The 13200-nt window shown below is 30.2% G+C and overlaps 3 protein-coding genes across 5 annotated transcripts; all 3 read left to right on the forward strand.

Annotated features, from left to right (window-relative positions):
- The first annotated feature begins 1101 nt into the window (after positions 1-1101).
- On the forward strand, positions 1102-2353 carry LOC145745427 (twinkle mtDNA helicase-like). Its single transcript, XM_082563503.1, has one exon. The coding sequence runs from the start codon at positions 1224-1226 to the stop codon at positions 2334-2336; it is 1113 nt and encodes a 370-aa protein (XP_082419629.1). The 5' UTR covers positions 1102-1223; the 3' UTR covers positions 2337-2353.
- Positions 2354-2971: 618 nt separating this feature from the next.
- Positions 2972-6799, forward strand: LOC145744694 (neutral amino acid transporter 9-like). Of its 3 annotated transcripts, none has more exons than XM_082562608.1 (12): positions 2972-3125; positions 3317-3441; positions 3800-3990; positions 4111-4196; positions 4426-4583; positions 4717-4878; positions 4972-5208; positions 5301-5475; positions 5558-5708; positions 5770-5918; positions 6060-6149; positions 6280-6799. In XM_082562608.1, the coding sequence occupies exons 1-12, from the start codon at positions 3028-3030 to the stop codon at positions 6455-6457; spliced, it is 1800 nt and encodes a 599-aa protein (XP_082418734.1). In that variant the 5' UTR covers positions 2972-3027; the 3' UTR covers positions 6458-6799. The 3 variants fall into 3 exon arrangements, with proteins under 3 accessions (XP_082418734.1, XP_082418736.1, XP_082418735.1); XM_082562610.1 differs by having other exon boundaries at positions 4426-4574; positions 4699-4878; XM_082562609.1 differs by having other exon boundaries at positions 3317-3435.
- Positions 6800-7739: 940 nt separating this feature from the next.
- On the forward strand, positions 7740-12567 carry LOC145745222 (cytochrome P450 1A1-like). The gene is made up of 6 exons (XM_082563228.1): positions 7740-7948; positions 8029-8458; positions 10120-10206; positions 10661-10737; positions 11156-11372; positions 11721-12567. Exons 1-6 carry the CDS (start codon positions 7740-7742, stop codon positions 12396-12398), a joined length of 1698 nt encoding a protein of 565 aa, XP_082419354.1. The 3' UTR covers positions 12399-12567.
- The last annotated feature ends 633 nt before the right edge of the window (positions 12568-13200 follow it).

A 13200-nucleotide genomic window follows, 5' to 3' on the forward strand; every position in this document is an offset into this window, starting at 1 on the left:
CAAATGTTAACTTTTGGTCAGATGAGATTCAGAAAAATGTATAAAGTATTTTTTTAGATTACGTTTTGGGTGAAAGCTGGTTAATTCTACATTTGAATTCTTGTTAAATCAAACTTTACTAGTCATTTTTTTAAACTGATATTGCTAAAATTTATGTAACTAACGTTTATTTTGCATTAATAAATTAAAAATTGCTATACACAAACATAGCCCATCGTCTATTGTAAAATAAATCCGAATTGGTTATAGTAATTATTTGAGGATAGATTAGTTTTATGCGGTTTATTGATTTGGTTAGACACTTGAGTGCGCACATTTTTACACGTGCGTGTGTGTTTTGATTTTTCATGATGCAAGAACTGTTTATTTATTTGCAATAAGTCTGCAGATGGTGCATGTTGAATGTACAATTTATAGTTTTGTTAGTAAGGGGACCCAAATCATTTCTTGCATTCCAAATTGTAAAATGAATAAAATTGACAATGTTTTTTGCTCGTCAAAAGTTTAGTTTTGGCGCAAAAATAAATTTCTACAATGCTCGTAGAGCTAATTCTATAGACTCACAAAAAAGCGTTTGCTCAAATAGCATTCGCTTATTTTTTTACCAACAAAAAATAAATTTTAAAGAAGGTTGGACGTGTTATAAATGCGAAAAGAGTTTTGCAAATAATAAATCATCTATTTTAACAAATTGGTACATTAACAAAAAAACTGGTGATTTTTTAAACGTTGAAAACAACTCAAAAGGTTCATGGGAGTTGTTTAAATCCATTGTTTGTGAATCGAAAAATTTAGACACCTTAAAAAATCTTAAATGGCAAGGAGACAATCCACAATCTGATGAAGAAATTAAAGACATTTACAAAATATGGACAAACAGCAAGAAAATTTCGAGTTTGAATTATACCAAGGCCCTGGAAATATTAAATAATTTTTCGATAGATTCGAGATTGCATGACCAGTTAATAAAAAACAACATCCGATGTACTGAAGATTTGAATGGCATCGTGTTACCATGGTTTAAATGTGGGCATAGTAATGGACTTGGGGAAACACCAGAAGGTTTAAAAATCATAAAAGATAAACAGTATGCTATTTCGGAAATATGTGATACTTCATTGTTTCAAACTTTTCCAGCAGATACCAACAAATTTTTATTTTTAATTAACAATGTAAGTGCCCACACTAAATGTATTGTAATAACAGCTAATGAATTTGATGCAATGGCAATTAATCAGAATTCAAAATCGTATGAGGCAATATCCTTACCTTTGGGAAGCACTTTCTTTGATACTGATTTTTTGCCATATTTGGAACGATTTTCACAAGTAATATTGTGGTTTGGAAGTAGTGCATTGAGCTGGGATGCAGTGTGCAAATTTTCTAAAATAATTTCAATTGAAAGGTGTTGTTATGTTCACAATAAAAATGCTACTTCTGCTATGAAAGTATTGGGTTCTGGTGATCATGAAATTGATTCAATATTGAATGAATCGAGTGCTTTTAATTCTACAAACATCGTCAAGTTTCAAAACTTTCAATATGATTTAAAATCTGAGTTATTAGGGGATGAAAAATCGAGCGTTGCAGGCATTCCTTGGCAGCGATATGTTGAGTTAACAAAAATATTAAAAGGACACCGTCAAGGTGAACTGACTATTCTCACTGGACAAACAGGCTGTGGAAAAACAACTTTTTTATCGGAAATGTCGCTTGACTTATGCATGCAAGGTGTGAGAACTTTATGGGGAAGTTTTGAGGTTCAAAACTACAACTTAATAAAGACAATGTTTAAACAATTCTGCAAAATTGACCTAGCAAGCAATATGAGTAGATATGACGAACTAGCTGATCAATTTGAAAAACTACACATGTGGTTTATGAACTATAGCGGAGAACAAAAAATCGAACACATTTTAGAGACAATGCGGCAAGCAGTTATAGTCAATGATGTAAAGCATATTTTACTCGATAATTTACAATTTATGCTAGACAGCAATGCTCGAAATAATAGCTTTCAAAAATTGAATGAACAGGATCGTGCAATTGGGCTCCTACGAAAGTTTTCTACAAAAGAGAATGTCCATGTAACTGTTGTTAGCCATCCTCGTAAGGAGGACACTTCAGTGCCTCTTGATATCTCATCAATCTACGGTGGGGCTAAAACAACCCAAGAAGCCGATAATGTGCTTGTTGTTCAAAGTCTAACCCGTAAATATTCAAATGAATACAATCAACCAAGACGCTGTTTAGATGTTTTAAAAAATCGCTTTGATGGTGAAACAGGTCGAGTTCGTCTTTACTTTGACTATAACTCTAAATGTATGTCGTCTTAAATTTTTTAAGAGCAGCTTGTGAGCTTAGTAATTTTTTTTTTTAATTTAACTTTGGAACCAATAAATAGGCAAAATTTTATATTTTAAAAGCTCAAATCGTTTATATTTTAACTTCATTAAATAAGTAATATTAGTATAATTTTTTTATATGTTAATTTGCAAATTATGCTTAAAGTTCCTTGAGCTATTTTGTTTTTTTAAATAAAATGTATTTCTTTCTTACATTGAGGATAAATAAATATAAAAAGTAATAACATTATGACGTCATAGTAGAGAACAGCTGATTAGATATACAAATAGCTCGTCTTTTATATTTTGTTATTACGCCACGGTCCGTCGGTCAAAGCTTCTTTGTTTGCTATTATATGTAAGTTTGTACTTGGGTTTTACTTCCTGATAATTTAATTAAAGCAGCGCTTATATTTTAAATGTTTAGCAGTTGACAATCACAGTCAGAATGACAAATGTAATATGCGCGCTTTTCAACTGCTTAACTTAATTTTTAATTGGTTTTTAAGACCTACACGAAAAGGTTTATTTTCGATGGTGAACCTTTCGTTTTTAAACAAAAAATAATCAGATTCAGACTATATCGTTGATTTGTTACTGTTTTAAAGTTAAAGATAATAGTTTATATTATCAGATTATAAAAACACTGGTAGGCAATTAGGTGCAGAGAATTGTGTGCAATATGGAAAACCAAGGCATTCCAATTTTAAATTCAAAATCTGCTGTACAATCTTATGGAAGTTTAAACTTTACTCCAACTGATGCAAGGACTTTACAAAGGTAAATTAATTTTACTTCTAATAAGCTTAACAATTTTTAACATATCAAAAAAGGAACCAAAATTTTAATTTTGTGGAAAAAGTGCACTACGCTCTTGGTGACATAATTATTCCACAGATTAAAAATACATATATACATATGTTAAGCTGTATTAAAAATATTTTATCAAGCAATAAATGATACTATTTCAGCCCCCCAGATGATAACAAAACAAATTCTATGCCTCTACCCAATCATTTACAACATAGAGGTTCACGAGTACTTCCTTTAATGCACCCACGTTGGTACAACAATGGAACCTCAAATAGTGGTCAGTGTAAGTTGAATATTAAACTAACATTAACAATAAGTATTGAGGTAATGGTGGGGCTACCATTAAAAAAGAAATTCTTTTTTTTTTTAATTTTGCAGTATTAAATATTTAAAACCAACATGTTAAATATATTTCTTAATAGATGTATTCCAAGCTACATAAAAATACAAACGGAGTTTTGTAAGAATATAAAGTTATCTTTTTAGTGGAATTACACTTTTTACATACTTCTAGCCTTGTTGCTTCTTAAATTAGTTTAGTAGAAGTACCATAAAACAGGTCCCTTAAGCTTCTAACATAATAAATGCCCTTATAAAACACAACAATTGTTTTAATGGAATTACGTTTATGACTTTTACAGTGCAGTTAAATGAAGAAAACTCAAACTATAGATCAGAGAGCATCGGAAAAGGCAATGAGCTGGAAAACCAACTATCTGAAAATTCGTCTAATCACCAACTTATACCCCACGATGATATTGCAGAATTGAGTGTTACTTTTAACAGGCATAAATATTACAGCAAGCTGGTAGACCCAAATGATTTAAGAATGGTAATAACTTTGTTATTTTGATTCCTTTATTGATTAAAAACTGGGCAAATAAACATATTTTTTAATTTTGTTTAAATTCTTGCATACTAAAGCACCTGATTAAACAACCTTATTTTTTAGAGATTGCCTGACCATGTACTTCCATCTTCATTTTTTTCTATTATGCCCACTCAGTCGAATGAAAAACAAAGTAGCATTGTTACTATGTAAGTTAACTTAAGTAACAAACCTGCTTAAAAAAGATTATTTTAAGTCAATCTACATATCCCAGAAAATCTAAGTATATATATCAGAAAATATGGGTTGTTGATTATATAATAGGCCTTTATGTATATATATCATAAATGTTAAATCTATTAGTGAAACTGACGGGTTCATTTATCTTATTCTTTTAAAAATCTTTATATATAATTCAATTGTTCATATATATTTTAGATTTGCAATTTGGAATACAATGATGGGCACATCACTTCTGTCAATGCCTTGGGGGATTAGTCAAGCTGGGTTTAGTTTAGGGTTAATATTGATCGTTCTTGGAGGGTTTTTAACACTCTACACTGCCTACATTGTTTTGCAGTCACAACATGGTCTTGGTAAAGCAATCCTAATATTTTGATCATTTTTGTAATATAATAACAGTTATAACATTATTGTCTTTTATAAACCATTTTATTCTTTTGTAAATGTTGTAATTACTATGTTACTGACTGAAAATATTTTTTACAGATTTCACCATTTTCGAATTTTCGGATGTTTGTAGATATTATTTGGGTCGGTTTGGTGAATGGATTGCAATTATTTTTGCTTTGGTAACATTTTTTGGCGGGATGATAGTTTATTGGGTGTTGATGAGCAATTTTATGTACACTACAGGAGTGTTTATCTATGGTAAATTCCTATTAGTAATATTTTAATTTTTAAACGAAAAAATAAACCTAATAAATAGGAAGAAAATTGTAAAGCAAAATTACTACTTCTTAGACAAGGTTGAACATATATCTGCCAACTACACAAATGTAACAGTGTTGTGTCCTCATGGAATCCCAAGTCAAAATTTGAGTCATTTAAGCATTAAATCTATGTTTGACAAGAAAGAGCAGAGTCCATTTTTAAAGATGTGGAGTGCCCCAGAAAGCGTTCCGCTGCTTCTTACACTTTTGGTTTTTCCGTTACTAAACTTCAAGTCACCAACTTTTTTCACAAAGTTTAACTGCTTAGGTATGTTTTAATTAAAACCATTTTATTTCACTAAAATTTGCTATTAAGGTTTCAAAAACATTTGGCTAAATTTAAAATTGTATTTTCTACAGGAACCTGTTCAGTGTTTATTTTGCTTTCACTTGTAATAAGTAAAAGTGTCGAGTGGGGTTGGAATTTTAATTCTGAGTTAACAAATGCCCAACAACCCCTTTTTGTGGAGACACAATTCAAGTTAACTTTTCCAGCTCTAACCGGGATGCTGTCACTTGCTTTTTTTCTGCACAAGTATTATTTTTTAAAAAACCTGTAATTATTTTATCAGGATTAAGTTTTTAATTTACTTTTAAAATTTGTGAATTTTTTACAGTGCTGTTATTACCATTGTCAAAAACAACAAATATCCAGAAAACAACGTCAGAGACCTGTGTTTGGGTTATTTGTTAGTGGCTTTAACCTACTTAACAGTCGGAATATTGTTTTATTGTACATTCCCTTTGTCAAAGGCCTGCATAGCTTCTGTAAGTGGATTTAAATTGTTATATTTATATTAAAAATATTTTTTATATTTTTTTTTTTTAGAATTTGTTGGAAAATCTCAAACCATCTGATACATTTGCAGCTGTTGCCAGAATTTTTTTACTATTTCAAATGCTGACCGTTTTTCCATTGCTTGCGTATATGTATAGGCTTAATGCATTGTACGCCATTTTTAATACAGCATGGCCTGGGTAAATAAGTTATTAACTATTAATAAGAAATTATTAAAAAAATAAAGGCAAAAAAGGTATTAAAGTTTCGTAAGTATATGTTAACAAAATGGTAAAAACGCTTTTAATAAAAAATCCAATTTTAAATTTTTTTTAATAAAGGAGGTTTCATGTGATTGTCCTCAATCTAAGTGTTGTAGCTATATGTGTCTGCGTCGCAATATTTTATCCTCATATTGGAGATATCATAAGGTAAAGTACAAATTATTTAAACCAATGTAACAACCTTTGCTTTGCAAGTTTAAAACTTAAAACAAAGGGTCAAGCAGTTTTTCTGTGTTAATAACATTGTAATGTTTATATATATCTATTTTTTTAACAGATATAGTGGTTCGTTATGCGGTCTAGTGTACATATTTTGTCTACCATCAATTGTGTATATGTTAGAAAAACGGTCACAAGGAAAATTAGGTGTCTTACCAGCAATTCTTCACTGCCTTATCATTATTTTGGGTTTCTTCAATTTTGTTGCACAATTCATTATCGAACCTGCTAAATAGTAAAACTGTATTTTGTTTATTGTTTTTAGTCATACATATTTTTATCTTTTATATTTATGTCGATTTGGTACTTTTAACCATGTGGTGTCTTAATAGCATATTTCTATTATTGTTCTTTTATCTTTCATTTTATCAAAACATTTACCTAGATAAAAGAATAAGGTACTATTGATGCTATGAATATCATGTATTGTATATAGTATTACATAAATATGCCAGTGTCTTTTTTATAAACTTTGTTATATATTGAAAAAATACCTATTAATATACAACAATACAAAATAATTTAAATTTTTAACTTTTTCTTGTATTATTTACAAATATTTATGAAATAAAAATGTAACCAGCACAAAAAAAAACAGAATGTTACCCAAATCATTCAGCAATAAAATCGCTGACGAGACTGCGTACGAGTCTGCAAATCTAATTATTATAAACACTTTTCTCTTTTTTGGCATCGTCTTAAATAAATCCAATAATTGTGTACTTAATTTCGGTTGTTTAAAGTCAATCTTCAGCGCTGACAAGCATTTTTAAATGCTTCGTGCAATATACAAGTAAGTAAAAGTATGAACTAGTTAAGCCTGCTAAGAATACAATTACGACTATAAAATGAGGTGGTAAGCCGGGTTAAACCTTACAAGATAATAATGTTGTGTTAAGGCTCAAAATTAGTTCTATAGGTTCCACCCTGAACTCAAATAAATGCAACAATAGGCTGACCGACGCGCACTTACGCACGGCTCGCTGATAATACGCGGGGATCTTCACGTTTTCCCTTTTTTCCTCGTAGCAGGTTTGCGTGCGAGCCAAAGATAATCGATACTTCGTAATACCGGAAGAAATAGCTTGATATTACGTTCTTAACGATTGCTGGCACTATGGGCCGCGTTCTCTAATCAAATATATAGTTAGTCTGGTTAAGAATACCTATAGCCGAAAGTTAAATTAGCATAAATGTTAAAGTTTGCTTAGTAGTATTGCTAATCTTTTATTATAGTAATTTTGAGGTTAGGGAATGTAACATATTGAACTTAAAATTTTAAAGCGGTTTTAGTATCTGTGTACTTCTTAGAACCAAGAAACGAATGCTAATAGTTAAAAAAATAAAATTTGTTACATTATGCCAAATAACTAACTAGCACAGCTGTATTTCAAAAAACTTTAGTGATACTTTTCTAAGAAACATGTTATGGTTTAAAAAGTATGATGGTAACCAAATTATAAATATTTACTAAACAAACAATACGTTTTAACCAATTTTTGTCAATTTTATAGCAAAATGAATGAATTATATCAAATAGTTGTACATGCGTTTGAAAATATTTACGGAATTATTATCGTTTTTTGCCTACTTGGAATATTTAAAATTTATATTACATGTACAACCGGAAGGCCGAATATCCCCGGACCGTTTCCATGGCCTTTGATTGGAAACGTTATTTCGTTAGGATCAAAGCCACAAGAAGCTATGCAAGCAATGTCGAAAAGGTGATTTTTGGATTTTCAAGCTTAACTAAATGAATTATTTATTTAATTTGTGTAGTCTTAGAATATTTTTTTATTTATAGGTATGGGCCAGTTTATCTAATGAAATTAGGTAGCGCGGATGTGTTGGTTTTGAGTAATTACAAGGTTATTAAGGAAGCACTCATTAGGCAACGAAAAAACTTTTCTGACCGCCCCAACTTTAGTTCTTTCAAGAACATTTCGCAAGGAAAGGGAATAGTATTCAATGGACCCTCTAATATGGGCGATAGATGGAAAGATATAAAAGGTTTAGCCATAAGAAATCTGCACAAATATGTTTCAATGCCAAATACTAGACAGGAGCTGTCAAACAGTATTTGCTACGAAATTGCAGAGCTGGTTTGTATTGTCACTCAAGAATGTCAAAAAAGTGCAACGAAGTCGACTAAGCCAGAGTCGGTAATCAATGTCACCTTGGCAAACGTAATTTGCACAATGATGTTTGGACATCGTTACAGCCACGATAATGAGGTGAATATTTTGCAAATATTGGTCTTGAAAACTAACTAAGTACAGTCAAACTTTCTGTTGTAAAATATGGATAGAACGGTATTTTAAATGTGGCTATACCACAAGAGCCGCAACTTAAGGAAAAAGTAAAATACATTGTTAGTCCTTAAACGTATTTTGTTAAAGTTAAAAAATGCATATTGCAAATTTCAAAGCTGCCAGCACACGTTTTGATTTTTTATTTAGGTTTTCACGCATCAGTGGGCGTAACAAAAAACGATAAAATAAACAAAATGCGCGAAGCAATCCGAAAATATAAAGACTAATGTTATGGTTTTAACCTGTTTCAGTAATTAAGTAACCACGCTTTGCTTCTTAGTTATCTTGATATCTACTAAAGAAAGTACAAAGTTCAGATAGTTAAATTTGGATTGTGCACGAATAAGTATTTTTATAGTTTATTAAAAACGATTAAAACTTAATCATTTTGCGAATAAAGCAAATATTTGCGTTTTAAAGTTAGTGTTTATTATTTCTTTAACGTTAAGAGTGTCTACGAATTCCATTTTAAGTTATGTCGAAATACAAAAATTTTATCAGATGGGTAGTTATACAAAACTATATTTAGTGATCTTTTACGTTTGGGGTGAGTTTTGACAACATTTCAACATTGCAGGTATGCGTGTGCGTGACAGTCGTCTATGAACTCAGCCTGGTTCATCGGTTTAAATATTTTTACCTAGTGAACCCCCGTGTTAATCGAGAAGTCTTATGTAACGAAACCCCGTGCCAATAAGTCTTGACCCGACAGAAATAGCCATTTTTTAAAGCTCAGCAGTAATAATGTACAGCAATAAAAATAAACATGCGTGTTAGTTAAATAATATTTGCAGTGGCGAGGCTGTTCATTTAGTTAAGTAATCACAAAGTGCAAAATTGTCGTTTATTTTTGCCTCTTGCCCCGTGGCTTGTTGGGATATCAAAATTTAGTGCTTTACATGCTTGTGGCGATTATCGGAGCGTGAAAAAATTTCGTCATTTGTCTTCGCACGCAACATGTGAACTGGTATTGAGTTCACTCTTCTCTCAGTTGTCACACAAAATATTTAACCCATGAACTGCCGCAGATATCATAGGTAACAATCATTAGGCTCGCCTTAAATTCTTCCTCTTACAAATTACTGTATTACAATTGTCGTTTTAAGTTTAAATAAATCATATCGATTAAGAAAAAACTTAAAATTGTCATATAATTGTTTTTTTTTATTTATTTTTTTGCCTTAAGGCCAACTTTTGCGGCATTTTGCCCAATCATCTTTAAAGTTGTTTAAAATTAGATTTGTTTTTATCTGATTCTGTAAACTTTGTGTAATTTGTGTACTAACTTATTAGGTGTCGTGCGAAGTTATTATGACTATAAAAATAAAATTAGATTTCTGCTTATTTTAACAAATGAATTTTATTTAATACGGGCAATTACAGTTTAAAAGATAATATTGGTTTTTGATTAAGTACGTAATTATAAACTAAAATAATAATATTTATGTAGGCTTCAGAATATTATAAAATATTAATTTTTTAAATATAATTAAAAACTTCAGATTTTTTGTTGATTAGTGCTATCACAAAAAATATTTTATGCAACTAATGTGTAACGAAATTTAAAGTTTGTCTTTTTTTAGGAATTTCGTGATTTGATGGGTTTAAACAGGGAATTTGGGGAAGTTGTTAACTCAGGAAGTCAAATCGATGTTATGCCATGGGTTAAGGTTAGTTAAACATTTGTTCAGTTCAATGTCATATTTTTTTCTCTAATAGGGTGTGAGAAATTTTAGAAATTAAAAATTAAAGGCAAGGCACATATCATACTACGATGTCTTATTTAAAATGTTCAATAATAATTAAGATTAACGAACTGTATTTTATGTTATCGAATATAACTCGTTTTTGGTTTGGTTTTACCACTATTTCTAAATTTAAACTAAACTGTTTCTTAATTACAAAGAAACTAATCTCTCATTTTGAAAAACACGTTTATTCTTTGAAATCAATATAGTTAGGAGAAAATATTTAATTAACAAATAGTTTTAACTTCTTATCAGAAAAAATATACATAATCAACTGATATAAAAATATTATTTATTTGTTTAAAGCAACGAGGATTTTTATTAAACGTGTTAAGTAATTGAAACTGGAATTTTTAAGTTTCTGCTTTTCTTTTAGGTTATACCTTACTACAAAAAAGTTTTGAAGACTTTTGATTTTTTAACTCTGCGTTTAAATAAATGGATGTTAAACCGGTAAGATATTCTGTGTTTTTTTGTCGTTATTATTTATATTTTTTTTACACTTCGGTTAAATTAAATCCTACTTAAAATTTAAAAATGCTGTCTGAAAAAATATTCAATTAAATATTTAATACCAGCAAATAGCGCAAAAGTTAAAGACACTGGGCATTAACACATTAGGTCCTAGGTTCGATATATTGTAGCTGCCTTAAGTAATGCATGAACAATACTTTATTTGCTAAAACGGGCATTCTATAGGTTAATAAAAAGGCAATACACTACATTAATAATATTATTAAATGGTAAAAAGTTTTAATACTGGGTCTGGGTGACTATGTCAAATCAAATCTATTTATATACTGCTAGATTTTTCCAAAGATAAGTTGAACTATGTAAATTTAATAACAAAAAAATACTTTTATTTATGCAGCACTACTGAACATAAAGCAGGATACAAAAAAGGTTACATTCGTGACGTCATAGACACCTTTATTGAAGAGAGTGTTAACAATCCTCAAGGAATTATGCAAGACGACATTATAATGGCTTTGACCACCGATATTTTTGGTGCCGCTCAAGACACACTTTCAACGGCCTCACAATGGATATTTATTTATATGATGTATTTTCCAGAATGGCAGAAAAGGGTAAAACTAATTTATTTTTTATAAAACAGTAAGAAGGTGTGAGGGTTTTATAAAAATAATCTCTACAACCCCATTTAACCGAATATATATTACCCCGAAAACTGTAATTCTTTTATTTTACCGACATTTGGTTGCATTTTTTGAAATTTAAGGGTTAGGGTAAGAGGTAATTCATATAAAATTTCCTCTTGTTGAAAAAAAGCGTTTAGAGTTTACGGTTTTTGATAAAATGGTTTTTGTTATTTTGACAGTAATTCAAACATTTTTAAAAATGATTTTTTAAAAAAATTTAAAGCGTTTTAATGATATTTAAATGAACTTAACAAATATTTTGACTTTCAAATCTAGATCCAAGAAGAAGTCGATTCTGTTTTGCAAGGAAGACGACTTCCTAATTTAAACGATCGCAATAAATTTCCAGTGACCGAAGCAGTCATGCATGAGATATTTCGTCACACAACAATGACTCCGTGCACAATACCACACACAACCAACAGGGACACTGTTCTGGGAGGCTACAACATTCCTGCGGGTCTTATCGTGTTTATCAGTCAGTACGCTGCAAATCACGACCCGGATGAGTGGAAAGACCCAGAGAAATTTAACCCAAATCGTTTCTTAACTGAAGAAGGAAAGCTTATTCCAAGAGCACACGAAAAATATCTTTTCTTTTCGACGGGCTCGCGAAAGTGTCCGGGTGACGAACTTTCCAGAATGCTGTTCGTGCATTTAATGGCTACGTTGAGCAGCCTTTGCGAGCTTACGATGGACCCAGATGATCCTATTACCTTAGACTCGGTTTACAATCTTTCAATGCGGCCTAACAAATTAGTGGCTCGCATGCAAGTTCGTCATTCGCATTTGCTTAACCAAGTTTTGTCGAATGAAAGTAGCCAGGAAACTAAATTCTTTTCTAATAATAAGCATTTAAATAACAATTACCCACCTCATATAAGCGAAACAAAATATTCATATTCAAAAATGACTTTTTCAGACGATGATGATATTGTAAGAGAAAATTCGTGAAGGATTTTTTTTTATGTAAGTCAAAGGTTGATTAGTCGATGCGATAACGAGTTATGTCGATCGTCCAATTGCTATAAGATTTATTTTTTTTATAAATTCAAGAAGATGTGAATAAAGCCATGGGTATGCAATATAACCAGATAATACAAAAAATTTCCATAAATTATTAATTTCGGTCATTTATAAAAATGTACGTAATTTATTGTAAATATTTCTTATGTAATAACTTTGTACATTTTTCTAACAAATGGCATATTGTTTTTTTATTATGTTTTTTTTCGGTTATGTCGTTTAAATATTATTATTATTGTTTTACACATTACAGTTTTATCAACAAATAGTGTGTTGTAGTTATAAGTAAAGTTTGATATGTCTAACTTAACAAAAAGAACTTAACAAGGCTTTATTGCCTAAATAATATGTCAATATTCTAGAAATACCAAAAATTGTGAATTCTTCATGGTTATACTATAACATTTAACTCACAATTACTTTATCATAGTAAACTGTACTTTAATCCAGTAGCAAAGTTTTAAACATAAAATATACTTATAACATACGTAATGACCAATATAAGGCAAGTGATGTACAATAGGCCTTGTACCTACAGAGTGTAAAAAAATTTGAATTTTTTGAACCAACATCTTTTGCTATACGTTTGGTATTTGGTTTTAAAATCGTGTCTATACAACTAAGATTTCTTAAAACCCGATAATTTATTTAGCTTATTTTCCATAACTATGTATACGGATTTTAGACAATGTAAAAATTGAAGCAAGATAAATTTACGTAGGCCTATAGA

The sequence above is a fragment of the Corella eumyota genome, chromosome 3 (genome assembly GCF_963082875.1).
Source record: "Corella eumyota chromosome 3, kaCorEumy4.1, whole genome shotgun sequence".
Lineage (NCBI taxonomy): Eukaryota > Metazoa > Chordata > Ascidiacea > Phlebobranchia > Corellidae > Corella > Corella eumyota.